The 23,031-nt window shown below is 34.4% G+C and overlaps 2 protein-coding genes across 4 annotated transcripts in view; one reads left to right on the forward strand and one right to left on the reverse strand.

Annotated features, from left to right (window-relative positions):
• ELK3 (ETS transcription factor ELK3) overlaps positions 1 to 4,695 on the forward strand; it is a 68,880-nt gene extending 64,185 nt beyond the window's left edge. Inside the window, exon 5 of the mRNA XM_059186579.1 lies at positions 2,182 to 4,695. Coding sequence (XP_059042562.1) covers positions 2,182 to 2,280 — 99 coding nt within the window. The 3' untranslated portion in view covers positions 2,281 to 4,695. The remainder of the gene's footprint in view (positions 1 to 2,181) is intronic.
• A 6,065-nt stretch (positions 4,696 to 10,760) lies between these two features.
• Positions 10,761 to 23,031, reverse strand: part of CDK17 (cyclin dependent kinase 17) — a 110,287-nt gene continuing 98,016 nt past the window's right edge. Inside the window, exons 11-17 of one of the 3 annotated variants that reach the window (XM_059186576.1) lie at positions 20,804 to 20,924; positions 18,649 to 18,746; positions 17,900 to 18,005; positions 15,738 to 15,780; positions 14,679 to 14,769; positions 13,035 to 13,112; positions 10,761 to 12,862 (exon numbers count right to left, since the gene is read on the reverse strand). In XM_059186576.1, coding sequence (XP_059042559.1) covers positions 12,855 to 12,862; positions 13,035 to 13,112; positions 14,679 to 14,769; positions 15,738 to 15,780; positions 17,900 to 18,005; positions 18,649 to 18,746; positions 20,804 to 20,924 — 545 coding nt within the window. In that variant the 3' untranslated portion in view covers positions 10,761 to 12,854. Of the gene's footprint in view, positions 13,113 to 14,678; positions 14,770 to 15,737; positions 15,781 to 17,899; positions 18,006 to 18,648; positions 18,747 to 20,803; positions 20,925 to 23,031 lie in introns of all 3 variants that reach the window. The other 2 variants (XM_059186575.1, XM_059186578.1) reach the window with 2 other exon arrangements.

The following is a 23,031-nucleotide window of genomic DNA, read 5'->3' on the forward strand; positions in this document are numbered from 1 at the left end:
GGAAAATATATTTATAGTACTATACTGTGTTTACTGAAAAAAAAAAAAATCTGCAAACCTGTGTTGCTCAGAATCAACTGTACTCCCAACAGTTCTCTCTGAAAAGAAAAGGAAACAAAAAAGCCCAGAGTTGTTGCTCAGTTGATCCAAGACCTCACATTAATAAGTGGCAGAGCCCTGACTGAAGTTTTTAATCATATCGCCACTCTTACCAACTTAAGAGTGAATGCAGAATAGCAGGTTTTTGGTGAGACACATTGATGGGGATGTCTAACTGACAGCCAGGAAAGGATTGTTGAGGCCAGCAAAGGAGAAAGGAAGGCTGAGAACAAAAGTTTGGGATAAATGTTGCAACTTAAGCTAGTGGAGGTAGGGAGTCAATAAAGATGAAAGAGGCCAGAAGAGACAGGCAAGAGAAACTACAACTGAGTGTACAGAAATAAAGAGCAGAGGGCAGAAATCAGTAACATACTTTTTTAAAACAAGAAGATTAACAAAACGAAAAGCTGCTTCTTTTGAAAACACCAATAAGATGGACAAAAAACAAAATGAGAAAAGACTGCAAATAAGCTAAGAGAATGAATATTCAAAACCTGCTCTTCATCCTGTGTTCACTCTTAAGTCAATGGGAATAGTAGTTAAGAGCTGGGATCTTAATAGAGTATGAATATATATGCAACTAGATTTGATAATCCAATTGAAATGGATAAAATTCTACAAACAACTAAAATTCCAAAGTGTCAGAAAAGAAACAAAAACCTTGAATATGCCAATGACCATTAAACTTAGAGTATTTAAAGAGCACACTCACACCAAGCCCTGCCAAAAATAAGTTGGCCAGTTTGGTACAAAAAGCACAGGATCTTTTAAGTTTAAAATTTGGCTTTACTGCTTATTAGTCTTTAACCAATCAGAACTTATCTGAGCTGTGTTTTCTCTTCTGTCAAATGGGGATAACCAAACTTACTTTACAAGCTCCAAGATACCAACTGAAATGACAATCACTGATAAACTGTAAGGTATGAGACATAAGTTATTGAAATAGTTTGAAAATTGAAATATATTCTGTATTTATTGTACTTCTAACTTGTGCCAGGCTCTGCAGTTTTATAGTGTTGACATTTAATATTAACTTCTCTAGACTAAACAAAAATAAAGCTGGAAGATACCCCTGGAGATCATTTTGGCACATATCATTCTGGACAGTGAAAATCTAGCTGTGAACAGTTATGTATTAAAAAGAGGCCTTTAGGATGCCTGGGTGGCTCAGTGGGCTAAAGCCTCTGCCTTCGGCTCAGGTCATGATTCCAGGGTCCTGGGATCAAGGCCCACATCAGACTCTCTGCTCAGCAGGGAGCCTGCTTCCCTTCCTCTCTTTCTACCTGCCTCTCTGCCTACTTGTGATCTCTGTCAAATAAATAAATAAATAAATCTTAAAAAAAAAAAAGAGGCCTTTAATTATTCTTCTTCAATGGGGGTACAGTGGTGGTATTTCCTTTAGAATGGAAGGTTACCAAAGCATATACTTTTATCCCATTTATCATCTTAGTTACCAACAATACAGAAATTAACTTTATTCTTTGTTTTGTCACTTAAGGGTGATCTATTAAGTTTGATATTATTTATCATTGTAATTAAAAAAATACTTTCTCAGCTTCAATATATACTCTTGCTTTCTAAACATTTTAAGCTAAAACATTCTGCATTTTTAACAGTTACTGAGAAGCATCATTATAGTACTCTGGAAAAACAATGGCCATTTTCAAAATAGAGTTATTAGAAGTTTTACATGTGAATCAGCAGTCAGTTGTCTGTGGTTTTCAAAATTACTTTAAAGCAAAAAAACAAAACAAAAACAAAAAAACCCAAAATTACTTTAAAATTACTTTAAAGCAAATCAGCATTCTAAGTAGCTTGGAACCTTTTAAAAGGAGTATTAGAACATGCTTTAGCACCATATGTACATTTTTTTTTTCTAGTGGCCTAGGCATATAAAATAGGGACATTTTCTGGGCCTTATCTCCTGTTTGCTATATGTAATCTTGATCGCATTCTATACAATAATTTGTGACCCCTCCATCCCAGGGGTGATCCACTATGGTCTGTCTAGGAATGTAAAGAATTCAAGTTTGTCCCAATGCATCTGTAATAACTACTTTAAAAATCTTCTGTTCCCTACAGTTTCCAACACTGCTTAATGGCCACATGCCAGTGCCAATCCCCAGTCTGGATAGAGCTGCTTCTCCAGTACTGCTTTCTTCGAATTCTCAGAAATCCTGATGACATCTGGCCACAGTTAAAGACTTATTAACTGATGAAACAAATTTGTCCTCATGGGCTAGTTTACCTGTGTCATGAGAAGGACATTGTGAAACCGGCTGTTAATTTGGTTTGCACTTTTCATAACATGGATGGTCTAGATTTATGTTAGCATTTTTAAAACTTTTTTTTTTTTATATTCAAGTATATATGAAGATCTGTTTGGCATTAAGTGATTTTTATGTTTTTGTTTTTATATCCTCTTAGCTCTTAAGTGTTGAACACTGTTGACAGTGAAGAACTTTTCTTAATCGTTTTCAGTGTAACTAATAAGGATGTGAAGCTTTCTTTCTAATTTCCGCATATGCTGTACTATGCTTATACACACTATAACCAGCTGTGCCTTCCTTTGCATTTAGTTTATATATTTTTTAGTATTAAGAAAAAATGTTTGAAAGACAAAAATTAGTATCAAACAGCTCTCTAGTAGAATCATTTTTCACAAGTAGGCAAAATGAAAGCATATTCATATTTTTCTTTTTCGCTTTCAATTGTATAAGAATTGCCTTAGAACCTCTTTTGAACTGAAGTTCAGTAAATGTCCGATTTCATGTTTTTATAAAAGAAACTAAGCCATATTTAGAAAATAAACATTCATAAAAGAAAATGTTTTAAAGTGCATTTTTTAAAAAAATGAACTTTGAAAGGTTAGCCACCTAGCTGTTTACAATCTTTTAAGCTCCTCCCAAACAAAATCCTGAGATGGAAATCTACATCAAATTCATTCTAGCCATGCCCCTGGGGTATCTCCTATGTAAGCATATTCTTATTTCAAAAAATTAGCTGTGGTTCTCCCAGTTTTCCATAGAGAATCACACCCCTGATACATTTTCTGTATCATTATCAGTTAGGGTTTCTCTAAACCCCTGGAACTCTAATTAATGTTTAAACATCCCATGCTTAGGAAAAGGCTTACAAACTGGTTGATGAACCTAACAATTCTATAATATCAGATGTCTTCAGGTGTATAAAGCATAGCCTTGTTTGTGGAGATGGAGAGGTAGGATACACTGTTTTATGTATCACTAAGTTTATGGTGAGAATGAAGGAAATTGAATAGAAGAAATACGTAACTCTTTAGGAACCTCATTGTGGAACTGAACTACTAACAATCTGGAGCACTCACCAGTAAATTCTTTTGTGTAGTGTAGAGCAGTGAGAACTGAAACATCAGCAGATGCCACTCTTAAGGCATTGTTTTGTACATGAAGTAGGAAAACTCTAATGTGAAAAGAACTGGAAAGTGCCCAGTGCTTTCAAGATCATTATCTTTAACTGTAAGTAACAAACCAGTTTGAAATGTGGCTGAATAACAGATTCCACAGTAGGTATTAAATGGCAAGATTATGAAAAATGAGTAAAAAATAAAGCTTGTAAAAACAAATATTCCTTGAATTTTCAAAGAATCTAAAACTGTTATAATGCTTTAAAACTTGAGATTTTCCACTGGAATTAAGTGTCTCTGTGTATGGGGATGTGCAAATCTCTAATATACACTTTTAGATATAAAGTTAATTCCAAAATCCACAGATACTAGTGTCACATCCTCATAAGCTGAGGAGAATTCTGTACTAAAATAAAAGAGCTGGTCCAGGGAACTGATATTTACCAAACATGAAATGTTAAATGTAGAGAGGGGAGTCTTTGAGAATGCTTCTTACCATGGTTTCCAGATAAGGCAATTACACAGGAACAACAGGGAGTTGCCTAAGGTCACACAGCTCAGTCAAGGTAGAACAATGATTGGTGCTCATTCCAGTTCTGTTTCCTATGCCTAACTGTAAGTAACTACTAGCCCAAATATTTATGTTAGGTAGAAAAAACAAAGGTAGTATATTTTAAAAAATTTGTCAGATAAAAGAATGTACTCCAAATGTTAAGATTCTCAAAGAGAAACCAAAGGAAGTTAATCAATGTACAAAAATCACAACCGAAAATATTTTTAAATGTACATGCTGACTGGAAATACTCAAAAGATTATAAATCTGATTCTTGTATTTCCTTGTTTGAAATACTATGATTAACATACATTCTAGCTCCATTTATTAGAAAAAGAAAAATGCCATGATTTTCATGGATCAAAAAACTATAACACAAATGTAGAACTGGAGGTATTGAAGTATAACTCTTATAGCGCTGCCTCATTCTGTGTGTGTGTTTAACAGGTTTCAAAGGACATATTAACTTTTTCCTTTTTATATGTCTACTTCATCAGTGTTAAACTGAGATGGCTAAGGTTTTATAGAACTATAACCTAAACATTCTCTTTGTACACATCTTTTCTATGACTGCATATCTTCTTCATTCACTTTCATATATGTATCAATTTTACTATTATATTATTTTTGTTCAATAAATACTTTGTGATAAAAGGTGTGAAGAGACAAGTGGGTTGGTTTACTTCCATTTACTTGGATTAGATAATCCAAGTTTTACTTTTCTATATGGGTACAAGTTGGAAAATAAGTCATCTAACCTTAAATATGATACATCAAAACGTGTTATTATATATATATGTACATTTTAAAGAGATATTTAAGGAAACAAACAGAATTACTGAGGTTGACTTAGGGAAGGGGGTGGGGGGAAAACTGGTTTGAAAAGTGGTCCTCTGATCTTTTAAGTCTTAAGGTCTACCAATCATTTTATATTGAAATAGGCGTAGGTAAGGAGGAAGAAAAGAAACAAAATATCATTTATTCTTTTAGCTGCAACTAATATCATACTCAGTGGTGAAAGATCGAAAGTGTTTTCCCTAACATAAAGAGCATATTGCCAATTCTACTTTAACATGGGACTGAGAGTCCTAAACAAAGTAATCAGACAAAAAAAATAAAAGAAATTCAAATTATAAAGGAAGTAAAGCTATCTCTATTCATAGATGGCATGGTCTTATATGCAGAAAACCTTAAAGAATCCACAAAAAAGTTAATAAAGTCAGCAAAATTGTAAGATACAAAATCAGCACAAAAATCATTTCAATTTCTACATATTAGCAAATGAAAAACTCAAAAAATAATAATTCCACCTAGAATAACATCAAAAGGAATAAAATAAGAATGAATTTAATCAAGGAGGCATAAGACTTATACACTGAAAAACTATAAAACATTGCTTAAAAAAATTCAAGCTATCCTGCATTCATGGACTGGAAATCCCAATAGTAGCAAAGGATCTACAGATTCAATGCAATTCCTATCACAATCCTAATGGCATATTTCCTAAGAAATAAGACAACCCCATCGTAAAATTTAAATGCAATTTCAAGGGACCCTGAATAGCCAAAACAATCCTGAAAAAGGACAAAGTTGGAAGACTCACTTCTTGATTTCAACACTTAGAAAGCTACAAGTAAGTAATCAAAACATTGTGGTAGTGGCAGAATGACAGAGTTGTAGACCAATAAAATAGAATCGAGAGCCCCCAAATTAACTCTTACATGTATGGCCAACTGATTTGCAACAAGGGTGCCAAGACCATTTAAGGGGAAAAGGGCAGTCTTTTTAACAAATAGTGCTGGGAAAACTAGACATTCACATGCAGAGGAATGAAATTAGATCCTTACTTTACACCATATACAAAAATTAACTCAAGACTGATCAAAGCCCTAACTGTAAGTATAAAACTCTTAGAACAGCAGAAAATATTCATGATCTTAAATTTGGCACTAGTTTCTTAAATATGCCACCAAGACCAGAAGTTAAAGAAAAAAAAAATGATGTTGGATGTCATTAAAATGAGCAACTTTATGTATTAAAAGGACACCATCAAGAAAGTAAAAGACAACCCACAGAATAGAAAAAGTAACTACAAGTCATATATACCTCATATGCATCTAATATCTAGAATATATGAAGAGGAGAACCTTGGTGGCTCAGTCGGTTAAGCATCTGACTCTTGATTTCAGCTAAGGTCATGTCACGGTCATAAGATTGAGCCTCTCCTGGGGATCTGTGCTCAGCAGGTTTGGGATTCTCTCCCTCTCCCTCTGCCCTTCCCCCCACCCCATTCCTGCATGCCTTTCTAAAATGAATCTTAAAGAAAAAGTAGAATATGTAAAGAACTACAGTTTAAACTCAGCAAGAACAGTTCAAAAATGGGGAAAGGACTTGAATAGACACTTCTCCAAACTAGACGTACAAATGGCCAATAAGCATATTAAAAGATATTCAATAAACTACTCACTAGGGAAATGCAAATCAAAACCACAAAGAGATACCATGTCATATGTATTATAATGGATATATTTTTTTTAAAAAAGGAAAATAAGTGTTGGCAAGGATGAGAAATTAGAACTCTCATACTTTACTACTGGGAATGTAAAATGGTGCAGTTACCATGGATCATCATTTGACGGTTCCTCAAAAAGGTAAACATAGAATTACTAAATGACTCAACAATTCAACTCCTCAAAGAATTGAAAACAAGGACCCAAACAGATGCTTGTACACCCAAGTTCATGGCAGCATTATTCGCAAAAGCCAAAAAAGTTCATGTGAAATCAACAGATAAATGTTTAAATGAAATATACATTTGAAGAGTATTATTCAGCCATGAAAGTAAGTAAAATTCTGATACATGCTACAACAGACATGAAACTTGAAAACATCCTTCTAAGTGAATGAAAAAAGCCAGACACCCAAGGACAATTATGGTAAGACTCTATTTACATGAAATATCTACAATAGGCAAATTCAGACATAAGAAATAGAGGCATACCAGGGGTACCTGGCTGGCTCAGTTGGGAGGGGATGCGACTCTTGATCTCAGGGTTGTGATTCCAAGCCCCATGTTGGGCGCAGAGATATGCTGAAGTAAATAAATCAAAATAAAACTTAAAAGAAAAATTACAGGCCTACCTTGGAGATACTGCTGGTTTGGTTCCAGACCATTGCAATAAAGCAAATACCATAATAAAGCGAGTCAAATGAATTTTTTGGTTTCTCAGTACATATATAAAAATTATGTTGATACTACACTGCAGTCTTGTAAATGTGCAATTACTTCTAAAAAAAAATACATTTGTTAAACACTTTATTGTTAAAAAATGCTAACCCATCTGAACTTTCAAGTGTGTCCTTTTGCTGCTGAAGGAAGGGTCTTGCCTTGATATTGATAGCTGGTGACTGATCAGGCTGATAGCTGCTAAAGGCTGGAGTGGCTGTGGCAATTTCTTAAAATAAGACAATGAAGTCTGCGGAAAGGATGGAAGAGTCTTTTCATGCTGTTATTTGATAGCAGTTTACTCACAGAACTTCTTTCAAAATTGGAGTCATCTTAAACCTCAATATTGCTTTATCAACTAAGTTTATTTATGTGATAGTCTAAATCCTTTGCTGTCATTTCAACAATCTTCATAGCATCTTCACCAGGAGTAGATTCCACCTCAAGAGACAACTTTGCTCATCCATAAGAGGCAACTTCTTGATCATTAAAGTTTTATCATGAAATTGCAGCAATTCAGTCACATCTTCCAGCCCCACTTGTAATTCTAGTTCTAGTTCTCTTGCTATACACCACATCTGCAATTACTTCTTCTGCTGAAGTCTTGGAATCAGCTTCTTCCAAACTCCTGTTAATGTTGATATTTTGACCTCTTCCCACGAATGTTCCCTCCATGTTCTCAATGGCACCCAGAATGGTGAATCCTTTCCAGAAGGCTTTCATTTTACTTTGCCCAGATCCATCAGAGGAATCACTACTATGGCAGCTATAGCTTTACAAGATGTATTTCTTAAAGAGTAAGGCTTTAAAGTCAAAACTTCTCCTTGATCTATGGGCTCCAGAGCAGATGTTGGGTTAGCAGGCATGAAAACAAGATGAATTTTAGCTGTCCATCTCCTTGAGTGCTCCTGGGTGATTAGGTGCATTGTCAGTGACCAATAATACTTTGCAAACCTTTTTCCCTGAACAGTAGGCTTTAAATATTCAGTAAATCATGCTATAAAGAGATTTGCTGTCATCCAGGCTTTGTTGTTTCATCGACAGAGCACAGGGGGAGTAGATTTAGCATAATTCTTAAGGATTTTCAGTATGGTCAATGAGCACTGGCTTCAACTTACAGTCATCAGCTGCATTAGTCTCTAATAAGTCAGTCTTTTTTTTTTTTTTTTTTTTTTTTTTTTTTTTTAAGATTTATTTATTTCAGAGAGCAGGGAAGGGGGAGAGAGAGAGACAGAGGGAGAGAGGGAGAGAAGTAGACTCTTCAAGTGTGGAGCCCAAGGCAGGGCTTGATCCCACAACCCTGAGATCATGATCTAAACCAAAAACCAAGAGTCAGATGCTCAACCAACTGAGCCATCTGGGCATCCCATTCAATCTTTTGAAACTCTGAAGCCAGGAACTGACTTCTCCTTTCTAGCTGAGAGACCTGATGGCATCTTCTTCCAAGAGAAAGCCATTTTGCCTATATTGAAAATCTGTTTAATGTAGCCACTTTCATTAATTATCTTAGCTAGATCTTTTGGATAACTTGCTGCTTCATCTTGCTCTTTTATGTTATGCAGACATCTTCTTTCCTTTAACCTCAGGAATCAACCTCTCTTAGCTTCAAACTTTTCTTCCGCAGCTTCTTCACCTCTCTAAGCCTTCACAGAACTGGAGAGAGAGAGGGCTTTGCTCTGGATTAGGTTTTGGCTTAAGGGCATTTATAGTTGATTTGACCTACCCACACCAATAAAACTTACTCTGCATCAGCAATAAGGCTCTTTCATTTTATCATTTATGTGTTCACTGGAGTAGCTCTTTCAATTTCCTTCAAGAACTGTTCTTTTGCATTCACAGCGTGGCTAACTGGAGCAAGAGGCCTACCTTTCAGCCTATGCTGGCTTTTGACATGCCTTCCTGACTAAGCTTAAATTATTTCTAGCTTTAATCTAAACACAGAAATGTGTGACTCTTCCTTTCACTTGAACAATTACAGGCCACTTTAACTTTAGGGTTATTAATTGGCCTAATTTTAGTATTACATCTCAGGGAATAGAGAGGCCTGAGGAGAGAGAGAGAGATAGGGGAATAGCCTGTTGGTATAACAGTCAGAGCACACACAACATTTATCCATTAAGCTCACTGTCTTGCATGGGTGCGATCTGTGGCACCCCTAAAACAATTACACTGGTAATACAAAGGATCATTAATCACAAACCACCATAATAAATATAATAACAGAATCTTAAGTACTGTGAGAATTGCCAAAATGTGAGCAAATGCAGTTGGAAAATGGTTCCAGCAGGGTTGCCACAAACCTTCAATTTATTAAAAAATGCCGTATCTAGGGCACCTGGGTGACTCAGTGGGTTAAACCTCTGCCTTCAGCCCAGGTCATGATTCTCAGGGTCCTGGGATTGAGCCCTACATCAGGTTCTCTGCTTGGTGGGGAGTCTGCTTCCCCCTCTCTCTCTGCCTGCCTCTCTGCCTACTTGTGATCTCTCTCTCTGTCAAATAAATAAAATCTTAAAAAAATAATGCAGTGTCTGCAAAGCACAATAAAGTATGGCACAGTAAAATGAATTATGCCTACACATTAGAGGTTACCAGGGGCTGTGGGGAGGGGGAAATGAAGGAGGATTTCTTAATGGGTATAGCGTTTGTTTGGAGATGAAAAATTCTGGACAAAGATATGGTAATTGCTATACAGAACTCTAATGCCACTAAACTGAATACTTACAATGGGTAAAAATGGCAAATTAAAACAAAACAAAACCATAAAAACAGAAGACCCAAAACAACTTCATGAATTTTCCTGGATCCAAAAGACAGATTATTGTAACATGTTAACAAGTAGTATTCCAAGTGTAATAAAGCATCAGATAGAATGGAGCCACTTCTATACACCTACATGTGTGTTAACAACAATGTGTGTTAACAACATCACTTGGAAGGAAAACAAAAAATGTGTGTTAACAACATCACTTGGAAGGAAAACAAAAAAGGTAACCTCTCTTACCTTTCAAACCATGTCAGTTTAAGATGAATCATAAGTGTTCAAGGTTCAAAATTTCTGAGATTCAATTCTCTTCACTGCAAAGTTTTCAGGATCTGAATGGTGGTGCTCAAGTATCAAAAAAAAAAAATCAAATTCCTTAATAAAATGAAGAACCATCCCTAGGACTTCCTAGGAAGAAGAATTTTATATAACTACTGGATGTATTTCTTCACCTTTTATATGTAAGAATATCAAACTTATGGATATCTATATGAAATTTGTAAAGTATCATTTATATAACCTATGAAATGAAAAATCTCACAGCTTTATAATTGAGTACTATCCTATAAATTTACAGTAAAGATTACTAAATGAATGTCCAGCACAAATATAAATTAAATATCGAAACTGGCAAGTTGAGACTTCATGATCTTAAAAATGAAACCATAAAGGAAAATGATCCCATTTTGCATAGCCTTCTTCCCCCCAGAAAGAACTGTGACTCAACAAAACCACATTTTAACAACATGAAGATCTTGTTATAAATTTCAAAACAAAATGGAGGAATTTCCACATAATATATATAACCTTCAAAGTACAATATTAATACATGTCTGTCAGTTAGAAATAACAGCAGTTTGTTAGGCTACAGGGTTTAACATAAAACCAATTTACAAATGTGAAAAGCAGTAGTGGTCTAATATTCACCATTATACATGAATCTGTTTCTTCCAGAAAATTATTTTAAAAATTAAAATTTCTGTATCATGAAATATTAAAATAACACCCAAACATGCCACAATCACTATTCACAAATAAAGTTAAAATGAAATATACAAAAGTTCACTTAATACTGTTAAATAGCAATAAACTACAAGATTTCCTGAACAGAAATGGTAGGACCCCTGAATGTTTTACAGTGAATATTAGGGAAAAAAAATTAAGTTATGATTATTTTTCATGATATATAAGCCAAAAATTTACATGACCATTTCAAAATATACCAATTAAGATTTTTAGTTTGTAAGATGCACTAAATAAACAAATGTCCTTAAAAGTTAACACAAATGCTTAAAACACTTACCAACACCAAGGTGTGTTTATGATGTTCAAAGAGATGCATAATTGAAACTGTAATATTTACTATCTCTGATAAACACATTAATACTTACAATGCTTTAAAACAATCCTCTAAGTTCTTTTTTCTCTCATTTGTATTTATCATGGCTCATTTCAAAGACATATTACAGCTTTTAGCTGATTCCAAGTGAATGTTATTAAAACATACAAATACACACAGAGCACCCCCCCAAAGGAAATAAATGGCTCCCCAAAAAAGTATCATCCCTTCTAATAAAATAATCGTATTTAAGATGAAAACAAGACCTCACATATTTCACTGGACTTGTATGGTTTAGTTTTAACTAAATTAAAGCACAATGGAAAATAGGTAAGTGTATTAGTATACACATATCCAATAATATGCAGTAAATATTATCTAAAATGAGGATAGGTAAAAATAAATAATTTCAGTGCTTTAATTTACTGGTATCTAATGTGAGATCCCCAGAAAGTAAGGTATTCACTTGCTTGAATCAACTTCTGCATCACATGCTTTCCTAAACATAATGTGCTCATCAATTTCTTAGCTACTCTACTTGCGGATGTTCAATAAAAAATTATATAGCATGAACTTAGAGTGTTCAAGATGGCTCACTTATTGTACTGTTAAGCAAAGCTAAATTTACATTCCAGGAAACACTGCAGTTTAATTTTAAAAACAAACAAGAAATGCAGCAGTAAAACAATTCATGAGGAGAAACAGATGCATTCACATCTAATAAAGCCACTGCAACTTCTTCAGGCATTTAACTGTTGTGTTAAATAAACAGACAGTAGTTATTTAGCAGCAATGATTCCGCAATAAATAATGCACTGTGTTTCTCAGTCCTGCACAAAAATTGCAGCTACAGTTACATCAACAGCTGTAACCTACTGGCTCTAATGGCAGAGAAGACCTTAAAACCAACTGTACAAAAAAATTGTCACACTGTGACAACAAATATAAAAACAATCTGTAGGTCTGAAATAAAAAGACTCCACTGTGAAGAGGACAGTGTAGACAAACGGAGATTCCAAGTCCACCAAAAGAAATAATTGCCTTCAGATCTGAGTCCTTGATTGATAAGAAAGGCTGGGGGCTGGGCTTGAAATCATTTTATCAGACTTAAAAGAGCATGCTCTGTCTTCTGTTCTTCCCATGTCCTAAAATATAAAGTCATTTTATGAGGCAGTTCAAGGTTCAGTTTTATCCCACACACAGTATTTGGTGACTCTAGGAAGCTAATGTTCCCACCAGCAAAACTAATGTTCCACGATAAGAGTGATCAGCACTGTCTTAAATGACCCTTTTGTTGATAGGGTCAGTCTACAGCTTCTATGCTTCGAAGTGATGAACCTGAAGACTAGGGAAGCACAAGATGTGTCTTCTGCCTCAGGTGCCAGGGATGGCGTGTGAAGTGATCAAGCCAGGCCACTTGTAAAAGGTCTTTGTGCCATCTGCAGCTTTCAGGATCCCTGACTTGAGTGAGTCAGATTTCTCTCTGAAGAATTACTGAGCTGCCCACATCATACAGAAAAGTGAGTACGTGCAATGCTAAACATACAGTTGTGGAATGCACTGTACATTAGTTTTTACATCAATAATTTTACCGATCAATTTATAAACCAAAAACTTGGTTCCACGCAAAATTTCATGATCGACACGTGAAATGGTTTATGACAAACACACCTGTCTCTGGATAAGAAGAATTTCGAAAACCCGGGTCCTTTTGCAACTGAATCTCTTTCAAACTGAATATTGATACACCTAAAATGTATAGACAAAAACTATCAGGTGAAGGTCTAACATTATTAAAACAAATATAACCCAACTACACAAAGAATGTTTAAAAATGTACATTGATTCAACATGAAACATTTATTATACATTTACAAGGTTACGGCACTCCTGAACTATTTTCCCCTTTGTGCCAATGTTTTGAGAAGAAAACCAAACGAAATAATCTCCCCTCAGAACATTTTCTCTCCAACTCTGTAGGTCTGAAATAAAAAGACCTGTCAATAATGCTTCTAATATGTTTCTTCTCAAATATGTACATACAGAGAATATACGCTCTCTTTATAGGACTTACTGGGGTTGGGAGAGCTAATCAAAAGGTATTTCTTGATTTTTACTCTCTCTGTCCTATATCTTTCTCCCTATAATGGCACGAAGGTATCAGGGCGTCAACATAATGACAGACTTTCAGAAAAAAACAACAGGAGGGTTCCATACAACCCTAACTGGCCACCTCAAACTATCAAACTGGGCACTAAGTAATGAAACGCAAATACCATCTTAAAAAACACTTGTATTTCATCTTTCTCCTTTCCATCTCTGCCAGAGAGGTAATCTTCCATTAAAAAATATCCATATAATTTCTAAGTGAGAAATCTTAAGTATTGATTCCAATTAGCAAAACTCAATGAATCAATATTCTTGAGTTATAAATCAGAATGGGAAATTAATGAAAGCTTTTGGAATCTCACTTCCTAAATATCCTAACTCCCCATTTACTTTACTCGGTTTTAAAGTAAAATGTTGGAGTAATCTTTGAAAAGGAGGTTATGAGTGAAACGAAGCAGTTAACTCAGGCATGAGAAATCAGCTCTTTTAGTGACTGACAATATACTCACCACTGTCATGAGGATAGTAAAGTCAGAGTGACCATAGCAAAGAAAAATCATCTTTATATCTTCAAAAGAAAATACGTTCACAAGAAAACAATTTTATGTTTCGGCTATGCTTCATTACTCTTTGCCTGAAACCATTTTTAGAAACTGAATCAAAGCAATCCAGAATGGGCCTAATGACAATGTCTATCATCAGATGGCATTTTCCAATTTAAGTCCGGTAAGATTAATAACCCATACCTAAGTACTAATGATTTCTTACAGAGTAGTGGCAACGTGCTTAGTGCTAAAAGAAACAAGTTAATGGGGTGGTGCCTGGGTGGCTCGGACGGTTGGGTGTCTGACTCTTGGTTTCAGCTTGGGTCAAGTTCTCATGGGTTGTGGGGTCAAGCCCCACTCCAGTCCCACGTCCGAGCTCAGCGGGCAGTCTGCTTCAAGACTCCTTCTCCCCCTCCCCCTTATTCGCAGGGGCACGTTCTCACTCACTCACTCTCTCTAAATTAAGTAAGTCTTTAAAAAAAACAAACAAACAAACAAACAAATAAAAACATATGCAAATAAGACACTTCTCTTCAAGGAATTCTGATCTGTTTACAAAAAGACTAAAATCTTATGCTTAAAAACCAACAACAATCTCTTCTACCCCTAACATTGAACAAATGAAAATGAGGGGGCAAGAGGACTTTAGAATTTCTCTTACTTTCAGGTAAAGTATGTATTCTTGGTCCCAGACTTCGAAAGTATACATGTTTCATGGCCTCTTCTGCTGAAATCCTTTTCTTAGATTCGTACTGTGAAAAAGCAAAGAACTGCTCCATTAATGTTTTCTCTACACATATGAAGGGAGGCAGATTAGCATTTAGAACTACAATGACTGCTTTTTCAGAATCAATTTGGAGTACACCAGACACACACTAATGTGAGTTGTTACTGAGATTATGTAGTAAAGACTGTATCTCAGTTCCAAATTTCCAAGATGAAGTTGGATTTTCACTAAAAATTTAGATTACCTGTATTTTCTGAAGTGATAAAAAAATTTAAAAATCTCACCTTTGCTGTTCCTTTTCCTCATGAACACCAAAGGATCATTGGAAATATATCCAATACTTTTATGACGTATTATTAAATTACCTATTGGATACTCATTTCCCTTTTTTCTTTGATGAGATAATCTAGATTTGTTTAAGGTGTCCATGCTTCCAAATCCAGCAGATCAATCATGAATGATGACTGTTTTAAATTTAGGCTAACTATGATAATCTTGCTCCCCAATTCCCAGTCTCTCTTACAATTAATGTTCTGGCCAATGAGACTTGGGAAGAAGCTTTGCAGGGGTTCTGGAAAAGCCTTTGCTTTCCAGATACAAATGGACTATTATGGCTGACACCCTTATCCTCTCTTCTTACTGCTTTGAATAGAGGATATGAATGGTATTTGTAGGTCCAGCAGCCTAGAAGACTGTAAGTATAAAGAAAAAGAACATAAGATAATATGAATTACAGAGAACATGGCCTTGACATAGTTGATCAATGCCAGGAGGGGACTACCTCAGACTGTTTTGGGTCACAACAAGAGACCCATACACATTAAAAGAAGCCATCATTTATTATTATTATAATTCTACTTAAGCATATGCCTTAAGCATACCAGATACTACCATAAATAATCTTATTTAATGGTCATGACAAATACTTATTATTGACCCCATTCTATGGATGCAGAGAAACTGAGGTTTAATGATTACAAAGATGTAACTTACCTGAAGAAACTTTGTTATTAGCTCGATTCCCTCAGAGTCTAATCTAGAAACAACAAAAAACAAGTAGCAATTTATTCTTTTATCTTAGCCAATAGTAACTTTTCAAATAAAACTATTTTCCAAGGTTTTAATCTGCTAACTTCAAGTGCTCTAAAACAGCCACTCTTACTACTTTCAAATAGACTCAAATCTGTTTTATCCTTAGAAGACTTATCTTGCCACTTGTTTCTTAAAAACTGGGCTTCAACTCAAATTTTCAATAATGAAGAACAAATTATATAATTAAAATAATTTTTTAAAATCACCATCCATCTCAACATAATCCCTATTATCACAAAAGCTTAAGTTAAGTGTATCAATTTCATAGTGTTCCACTATAGGCAAGATATAAAAGCATCATTTTCTTACTGTATAGGTGAAAACAGAGAGACAAGTGACTCCAAATGTATCACTGTGGTTCACCATAAAAACAGATGATTCATTCAGTACATTTTTATAGGGTAGTCTACTGAGAACTGGGTACTAGAACCTATAAAGTTCAATTTAAATATGCCACAATGACATCATAAAACTTAATTAAAAATTAGGGCTACAAAATCAATGAGGTAGTCAATAAAGATAAAGAATTATAGTGATGAAATCAATATAATAAGTAGTAGAGGACTTAGGGACTATTTTAAAGGGATAACCTCTTGATCAGAAATCACAGGTTCTATTTTGCATGCCTTTCACTGGGAAAAAGCACAATTATGAATAAAGAAATATTTCCCAAGTGCTCTTATTGGGTACTGTGGATGCTGTGGCCTAGACATTCTCCAGACTCTTTTAATTCTAGTGGTTTGCCTTCTGACAAATATCCAGAGCTCCTTGGACATAGACAAACTAGGGGCTAAGGTCACAGAGAATCTGCTTTAAAGAACAGCTTCAACTTTCTGCACTGGACACTACAATAGCATGCATTATATAAATGACAAAAATAGGATTTATGCTACTTAGAAGGAAGAGATATGCACAAAAAGCCCCGCACATAGTGTTATTCTTCCTAAGAAAGTCTACTTAGAATGTTATTAGTTGCTATAGTAACAATAAGAACATCAATTCACATAAATACTTGAAAAATATTTTTGGTATCAGAACTGTTTTTTCTACTCTCTCTAGCTTGAGAATAAATGGAACTAGAGCCAAGTGTGTTACATCATGAGCAATATGAATGGCTTTTGATTAAAACAGAGATTGACCTTATTTGGTATGTATGACCTTATTTGGGTATACTCTATTTTTTTAAGGGATCATAAAAAAACACAGTCAAAGGGGTTAGTTATTGGGGCTCCTGGGTGGCTCAGTGGGTTAAGCCGCTGCCTTTGGCTCAGGTCATGATCTCAGGGTCCTGGGATCGAGTCCCGCATCGGGCTTTCTGCTCAGCAGGGAGCCTGCTTCCCTCTCTCTCTCTCTGCCTACCTCTCCATCTACTTGTGATTTCTCTCTGTCAAATAAATACATAAAATCTTTAAAAAGAAAAAAAGGGGGGGGTTTAGTTATTCTTTGTTACTTATTGAAAATATAATAATTCTATAAGCAGAAATGTTCTGACTGAAATTTTAATGGGGGTTTTAAACGGATCTGGGGGTAGATTTGAGAAACTTTAATGAAATGGCCACCATTAAGGATGTGAGGGGTCAGAGAATTTACATCCCTCAAATACAAATCATGTCATTAACACTGGCCAAATACTGATGGGTTATCTTGGGTCAGAGTCAAGATTTCACTTCTAACACTTAGGTTTTTAAAGAAAATACAGAATAATTCTGTAAGAAGCAAAACAAAAATTCCATCATGGTCTTCATGGTACTGAATACAGCATTGACCAATGTCTTCTTTCTGACAAGCTGAACAATCTACATAAACTCTAGAATTCTAATATGGATGTTCTATATTCATTTTATTTATAGCTCAATTCTGTGAGTTATGTACCCTGGTCTCTGAATTATAAAATTAATCTGACAAAAGGAAGAAATTCATTTAAATTAGATCCTAAAATATCTAAGAACTCTATGTGTATTATATATTTTTCCCTGAATCCTTACTGTGGCTAATGCTTCAAGAAACTGGAAAGAATAATGAGGGTTTTCCCCCTTTAACTTAAAGAAAAAGAAAAAAAATACCTGGGTGCATGGTTAATCAGAGGCTGTGGTTTGTATTTTGGAAAGTTGTAGTTCTTGAACTCATCATTTGAAGAAACACCTGGCCAAGTTTCCTGAGATGGTGTTCCTGAATTAAAAAAAAATAAATTTCTATTTGTAAATATATAAAAATTTATATATACACAAATATATATAAATAAGCAGAACTAAGAAAGTATCTTAAAGAACAATTTACATTTAGTAGCTGATTTGACTATTTCAACTGAAAGCAAAATGACAGAGATAGTAAACACATATTGACTTTTTTGGGGACTATGCAATGATGCCATAAAAATGATGATGCCTAATTGATACCTAACCTAGAAATACTTCCTAATAAGCTAAAGATCAATTTTATAGTATTCTCTTCTCTGTTCTTGCATACAATTTTTAATGCAAAGGCAGAACTTAGTAAATGAAAAGGAGAAGTTACACAGAAGCCTCTATAATTACGCTGATTATAAGTCTTTTCTCCGTAATCAGTTTTTTTTTTTTAAAGATTTTATTTTTAAGCAGTCTCTACACCCACCATGGGGCTTGAACTCACAACCCAGAGATTAAGAGTCCCATGTTCTACTGACAGGGACAGTCAGGTGCCCTAACTAATTATAATTCTTGTGACAGCTATCCTAGTCTCAGTACCAAATTTTAAAAAATTTTTAAAAATATATAGTCTTATCTAGCTAGCCACAAATGAAGGAAACAAATTACTGAGAAAATATTTCAATTACCGAGCAGTCGGAAAATCAAGTGCAGTTCATCTTCCACCGTTGAGCCTGGAAACAGAGGTCTTCCAGAAGCCATTTCAAAGAAAATACAACCAACACCCCTTTAAGAGATATCATAAAAAAAAGAAATAAATAAGCAATCCATTTACATATTATGAAGAAAATTATCTTTTCCTTAAGACTGCCTCTGGAGATGGACAATTTTGTATTAGCCAGCTAGAAAACCTCCCACAGAGAGATTTTTTTCAGCTCGAACTAAGTTAATTTGTTAATGTAGCCTTTTTGTCTCAACTTCTATATTGCTTTGTCCATTCCTCCATTTCCCCTCCTCTGTCCTGCCTTAAAATGTCCAGTTCTCTTCTGCCTGACCCTTGAAGAAAAACATCGCTAATAGTGATTTAATGCCTATTACGTATTAGATAGTAGGCAGCAGGGATAGGGAGAATCATATGATTCAAGATACCTCTATGCAGGAGCAGAGGTAGAACATTCAGGTGCCAGGATGGCGAGTATGTATGTGTGTGAGAGAAGGGAAAAAAATGAATGGGGATTCAGTGGATGAACACTATCTTCTAGAATCCATGTCAATACCTTTAATACATAGTCCCTTCTGTTAAAGGACTCACAATCTAAACACTGTATGTAAAATTTTACATATTAAAACGGTATACAAAAAGTTACAATGATGGAGCCACTATGTAAAACAGTATGGCTGTCCCTCGAAATAATTTAAAATAGAATTACTATATGATCCAGGAATTCTACTCCTAAGTAAATAGCAAAAGACCTGAAAAAGTCTCAAAGACATATTTGTCACTCATGTTCATAGCAACATTACTCATAATAGCCAAAAGGTAGAAATAGCCCATATGTCCACCGACAAATGGATAAACAAAATGTAGCATTCATGTATCATGATTATTCAGTCTTAAAGTCAAATATCTCTACAACATGGATGAAACTTGAAGACAATTATGTTATGTGAAATAAACTAGTCACAAAAGGACAAATGCTATATCATTTTTCCCCTATTAGGTGCTTAGAAATGTCAAATTCACAGAGACAGAAAGTAGAATGGTGGTTGCCCATGGCTGGAGGGAGGAGGAAATGGGGAGTTGCCTAATGGGTACAGAGTCTCAGTTTCGCAAGATGAAAAAAATTTCTGGAGTGTAAGGTTGCACAACAATGTGAACGTACTTAATGCCAAAGAACTATACAACTAAAATGGGTTAAGATGGTAAATTTTATTTTATGTATATTTTACCACAATTTAAAAAATAAGTTTAAGATGTTATATAAAATTATATATAATTGTTCAATGTAAGACAACAGAAGGAAGCATATGACTTATCATTGCGTTAGTCAATAAATCCAACCACATTTCAGAGCAAGGGATTTGTCATTGGATGCTAGGTTGTATTCAGGAAGGATTTATGAAAAGCTGCGTTTTTAAGGTTCAGGCACAGAGATGCACAGCAGGTATTCCGGAAGGGTGGACTGGTATGAATGTAAGTGCAAAGGTGGGAAAGCCCAGGTTATTTCTGAGGGAGTATTCATATAGACGAATAGTCTAATATAAGTTGAAAAAGATAGTTTAGAGACGTCTTACGGAGATCATTAAGTATCAGATTGATGAATTATACACCTTACTCTATACGTAAAAAATGGGGAGGCAGCAAAGGTATTTGAGTAAAGAAATGTCATGATCAGAGTGGGATAAGAGGAAGATAGCTACAATATTTTATTATTCTTAGATCAATTTAAGGCCAAGTGGATTTTTATGAATATTAAATGGTAAGGATAGTTTTAGTTTAAACTACAATGTACCAAACATTCTTCTAAATGCTTTATATGTATTATCTCATTTGGTCTTAATATTATCCACAGAACAGCCTTTTAAAGTAGTTATTGTTATTATTCCCATTTCCTTAAATGAGGAAACTGAGGCAAGTCCAGTAATTTGAGTAAGATTATTATATAGTTGTAAGTGGCAGAACTGGTAAACCTAGGTAATCTTACTCATGTGTCAAAACTTTTAATTATTGCTTATATTGTCACTCTTTAAAGTAATATCTCCTTAAAAGTCAAATATCTATTAACATGCCCTATGTTAATGGCTACATTCTTTCAAATGGCAATAACATCTGCATGTATTTACCACATGTCAATCTGTGTTGAGTACTCTGAGGAACCGAGAAGCACATCAGGTGGCCGGTACCACAGTGTGACGACTTCATTGGAGTAGGTCTTTGTGGGAACTGACTTGGCTCTGGCTAGCCCTTCATAGGGAAAAGAAAATAATTTAAAAATGTCTATAATGGACTTTCCAACCCATATCTTTACCATGACTTCAGTCAAAAGGATGTTTGAGACAGCTGTCTAGTTTCCTAAAGTTTAAAAAATCAGTTTTATGAATTTTTTCCGAATATGCATGGTTTTGTGTAAGCAAATCCTTATGTAATTAAATAATAACAATTCCACAATCAGAGACTATTTTTATTTGTATGCATGTGACTATACCTGATATAGTGCCTGGGTTAATCTAAACTTAAGATACTTGCCTTCTATGAATCATGGTGCCAAAATTATTTCCAAGTAGAACTTAAATTAATGCCAAATAGGCCAATGAGACAGAGATAAAGAGTTTTACTTCTTATACCTACAGGCTTCTGTTACCTGTTTTTAACCTGATTCCAACTTTCATTTGTTATAACAATTTTAGTTTTCTTAGACTAAATTACACTGCTATTGTGTACTTTAAGCTATATTTAAGAATGATTTTAAATAAAACGGACCACACTGCGTTTGGCTAACTGATGAAAACCATATGCCATTCCTTTGCCAATTTAAAATGGAATTCACTGATTATCTAGAAATAAAGGCAAAGAGTTAGAACTTTATCTCTTGAGCCACTGATGTGAGAGTTGTTTTTACTACCTTTAAGCCTCCAAATTCTGATCGCCTGAAGAAGTAACTATGAAAGATACCTGAATATGAATTAATTCTAACATATAGCCTATTTCAAATAACAAGGAATAATTCATTTTTAGACTGTGATTTGTTATGTATAACTTTTAATATTTGATTAAAATATTACATATAAAAATATCATTAAAGAATAATTACTTTATTAAACTGGATAAAGGCACTCAAAACCAGAAATTTAAATAGTTAGGCAGCACTCATACTATTTTTGTTTAGTATAACAGCTAAGGAGTGTAACTGGAACAATGCTGACACTATCTTATTTAATTACAAGTCTTACTCTACCAACCCAACTTGGTAAAATAAGTTCAACAAATTATTTTCCTACCAACTTTGGTAGCAAGATGTGGACAGCTTTCTAATATCTCTTCCTGATATTAACAGTGGGTTATGTGGGAACAAAAGACAAGGCCACAAATTTGCTTATTCTATAACAAATAAGCATAACATCAAAGCAACTACAAGTTACAGTTTTCACAGTACCTTACTCTCTTGCTCCTGAGACATTCTGAACTAGGGTGCTTGTTCAAACAGACTCCTAGTTCACAATTAGAATTTCAATATTGATATGAAATGAAATAATCTCTTCCAAACCAAATTAACTGTGATAAAGTATATATACAGAAGCCATTTTCTATTATTAATGAAAATGTTTGTCTATATTAGTACTTCCCTAGATCTGAATTTCATCAATCACAGCAAAAAGGATAAAATTTTCATAGAGATCAAGAACAATTTACAATAAAATACTCAAAGTTATATGACCCTCCATTACTTGCAGTCAAGTATATTTACTATGTAACCAATAAAAAATAAATAACTAAAAGCAGAGTTGAAACTGATTGTACTATCTCATGGAATAATCAGAATTTCTCGGTGGCTTGTAAAAGTTAAGATTTGCTTGGCTTGCTTTGTTAGAAGCAAAATTTAAAGCACTCAGAGCATTCCCTCCAAAAAGTAAAATTTTGCATTTCTAATAGGCAAACAGGGTTTCTCTATCACTGCTATTCATTTTAGGATTAAGGAATAAGGAGCAGTAGTAAATGCAGCTCAGCAAACAAAACAAAACCAAGCCAAAAATAAAAACACAGAACGAAATAAAGAAAATAAAAACTACAAGGAAAATAACAACATCAACTGTGCTCAAAAGACTATATAATATACATCAACATATGCAAATATGCTACTTTATAGCATACTTTCAAACAGTAAAGTTAAATGAGTAAAAGTTAGGAATTTCCTGAACAAATTCACCACCTAGTGAATTTTTAATATTATTAACCAAGCAATACTTGAAACACTTATATTTTTAAATGTAATACAATATTCCATAAGTAAAACTACTATTACCACTTACGAAAAAAGATTAGGTGCTAATTGTGAAAACGGCACAGGCTTTTT

The sequence above is a fragment of the Mustela lutreola genome, chromosome 8, assembly GCF_030435805.1.
Source record: "Mustela lutreola isolate mMusLut2 chromosome 8, mMusLut2.pri, whole genome shotgun sequence".
Taxonomy (NCBI): Eukaryota; Metazoa; Chordata; class Mammalia; order Carnivora; family Mustelidae; genus Mustela; species Mustela lutreola.